The sequence below is a fragment of the Alligator sinensis genome, unplaced genomic scaffold (genome assembly GCF_000455745.1).
Source record: "Alligator sinensis unplaced genomic scaffold, ASM45574v1 scaffold1159_1, whole genome shotgun sequence".
Lineage (NCBI taxonomy): Eukaryota > Metazoa > Chordata > Crocodylia > Alligatoridae > Alligator > Alligator sinensis.
In genome coordinates, this window is record NW_005842942.1 from 503,534 (window position 1) to 506,763 (window position 3,230).

At 45.8% G+C, this 3,230-nt stretch overlaps 1 protein-coding gene across 1 annotated transcript in view; it reads left to right on the forward strand.

Annotated features, from left to right (window-relative positions):
- The window catches only part of LOC102376909 (collagen alpha-6(VI) chain), a 78,648-nt gene that overhangs the window by 27,939 nt on the left and 47,479 nt on the right, over positions 1 to 3,230 (forward strand). The window contains exons 8-9 of the mRNA XM_025192543.1: positions 499 to 857; positions 938 to 1,016. Coding sequence (XP_025048328.1) covers positions 499 to 857; positions 938 to 1,016 — 438 coding nt within the window. The remainder of the gene's footprint in view (positions 1 to 498; positions 858 to 937; positions 1,017 to 3,230) is intronic.

Sequence of the window (3,230 nt, forward strand, 5' to 3'; positions counted from 1 at the left end):
GTTCCCTTCAATATGAGTTAAATTTACCGTAATTAAGAATGATTTATTTCACATTTAGAAATGTCCTGCCTGCTTTTTTCCTCCTAATTTCCCATTTGGGGATGCTGTTTTCTCATAATACTAAGGTAGCTTCTCATTAACCTGAAGCTTGTGTAGGGACACATGAGCTAGCTTTAAACCAACTAGCTCAGATATTGGCATCAGTGTGGGCATGTTAGCATGGGGCTTCAAAAGCCACCCAAGAAGCTGGGTAAGTGTTTAAAGATGAATTTGTCCTTGGGTAAATAGAGGCATAAAAAAATCCACATTAGTCTAGCTGTGAGCCTTGAAGGCATTAGTTCTGTCACAACTTGACTGAGTGCTCTGACCAGCAGTTCTTTCTTTACCTCTCTTTCTTTCTTTTCTCTCTACTGGCCACCCCAACATTTTTCTGCTCTGAAAAAGAAAATGGCTTGGGAACTAATTTCTACTTTTTCCCCCCATACTTACTTTCTATAGGTTGTTTGGTGGATATTGTTGTGGGATTTGACATCACATCACAAACAGAAGGCAATGATTTTTTTCATGGACAGCCCAAGCTGAGAGAGAACCTTCCCAACATCCTAAAAACCCTCACATCCTTGAGTGGTGTGAGTTGCAACCTAGGATCAAAAGCTCAGAGCAGTGTGGCACTGCAAGTGAAAAATACAGTCCGTCCAGTGTCTTCCAAGTTTGAAATTAACCCTGAAATAATCCTCAACAACCTGAAAAATGTTGTGATTGCCAATCCCTCTTTTCTCAATGTTGCCTTCTTGCAGTCACTTTGGAAAGCATTTCAAAAAAGATCTGATAATCGAAGAACGGTAACTTGGTTCAAAGTAATTTTCTTTCTCTCTTTCTTTTTAATTTACTTGTTTTATTCTTATGCTTTTAAACTTTTTCTTTAATCTTTCTACAGGTGTTACTTATATTTTCAGATGGTGTGGATGATAACATAGAGGCACTCGAGGAAAAATCAGAAGATCTCAGAAAAAAGGGTGCTTAATAGATAAAATATTTTCACCTTTTTTTTAGTCAGTAAGCATCATACTTAACACAAGGACTGTGTAAGAAATACTTGTACTCAAGAAACATGAGAGGGAGACCATGACAGAAGAGAGAGGTTTTCAGTTCTCAGGAGAAGGCAGGCAAAAGGAAATATTCCTTACTCGGTATAAATCAGAATGGCTCCACTGGAAACTTGAGTAGGGTGACCACCCATCTCTAATTGGGTGGGACAGTCCCATCAAGTGCCAGCCCTGGGCTGAATGACTCTGGGATAGTATTTGTCCCAGATTCCCCTTGACCCACTCAATTATGGTCCCAATATCATGTGCAAGGATCCAGATTTTCTGTTTGCTGTGAAAAACCACAGATTTTCTCCTTTGAAGGAGCAAAATGCAGGAAATAGTGGGTTTCCCCTTACAGGCTGGCAGAGTTCCAGCTTGCAAGGGGCTGCTAGGCACTGGAGGGAGTAGGACACAGGGGGCACCATGTGCATATGTGCACACACACTTGCATGTGGTCAGCAGTACTGCCCCAGGCAGCAGTGGAAAGCAACTCCCCCAGGTGCCTGCAGATAAGTCGGGGGGTGGGGGGGTGCAGATTGAGGCTCCCATGGCAAGGGAGGGAGTGGGGCAGGGTTGGTGGCTGGGGCTGAGGAAGCTGCCCAGCTGGGGTGGTAGATAGGGCGGAGGGCCTGAATGAGAATGCATGGCTGCTGGGTCTGGCCAGGAAGTGGGATGGAGCCACAGGCAGCTTATCCAGGGGCTGGCAGGGGGGTGGCTCCTTGCCTCTGTGCTCACTCCCAGGAAGGGTGGCATGGGGAGGCATATGCCCCCCCTAGATTTCTGTGTGGGGCAGGCACTAATGCAGGCTATTCACTGCAGGGTCAGGGCTCCTACCTTTGTGTCCTCCCTCCAGGGCCTCCACGGCCTAGCAGGCAGGACCAAGTATGGGAGGGCAGAGCGAGGCAGGCAGGCTTGATGCTGCCAGTGCCACCAGAAGCCCTGTGCCAGCCACACTGCCATGGTGAAGTGCCCTCTGCCTGCTTGCCTGCCTAGCAGCAGTGCAGGACACAGCTCTCTGCTGCAACCACTGCCACTGCCACCACCCACACTACTGCCAAGCAGGCAAGGGTGCCTTGCTTTTGTCTTCTGAAAAAAATTGTCACCCTAGATTTGAATAGGCATCTACAGTTTTGAAGACTGTAGAGCTCCACCATTCACACTAGGTGAAGACATAGCCCATCAAGTCATACTGTTTTTAAGTTGGTGGGCTCTATTTTTAGTATAATATTTGTAGTTCAGTTACTTGTTCGAACTTATTTATATTATGGTCGTATGTGTGTTATGTTGTTTTCGGGAGCATGGCATTTAGCCAGGATCCTTAATGAATTAAATTAAAATTAAGTTAATTAAGCCCATCAACTCAGATGCACTGGGTAAGATGTTAAATATTTAAATACAAAGCACCACTTTTGGTCTCTATGACAGGAAGCCTAGGGGCTCCTGTCACTTAAAAGTGGAAGAGCTCTGTGATTAGGCCCCTGAGCAGCTGAATAGATGTTAGCCTTGAGAGAGCATTCAGCCTAGCCAGGAATCATTGCCACCTAGGCCGGGAGCTGCCAGTTCATGGAAAGGGGAACACCAGTAGGTGGTCAAGAGACTACTCCTTATCTATTAAGGCCTAACCAGCAAAGCTTCTGCTGACAACAGAAAAACAGTAGTGGGGAAGAGTTAAAGGCCCAGTTCAACACCTTTGCACCAACAAGGGAGTGGTGGTTAACTGGCTAGGCCTTCAACTATACTCAGGCAAGAAGTCCATGGGATGCATTCCAAGGAATACATGGTGCATTGTCACAAATGCAGTGGCTACAGTGGGAGTGAGTAAAAGAATGTAGGAATTATTATGGAGATTTGTATTGTTCTTCATTCCTCCTGTGTCACTGAACATAGCAGGCAACTAGGACTACTGTGTGAAACTTCCCCTGCTGTTCTGTTTCGATTCTGTTTCAACTCGTTTCAAGCTCAGAACAGAGAAATCAAAATGAAACAGAGGGCTTCAAAACAGCTTCGAAATGAAACAAGGCCAGTCAAAATGTTTCGAAAGTTTCAAAACGTTTTGAATTTTGAAGCAGCAGCCCAGTCAGATGGTGGGAGGCAGGGGAGAGCCAGGGCTGTGCTCCCAGTGGTTCTGCGTAGCCCCATGTG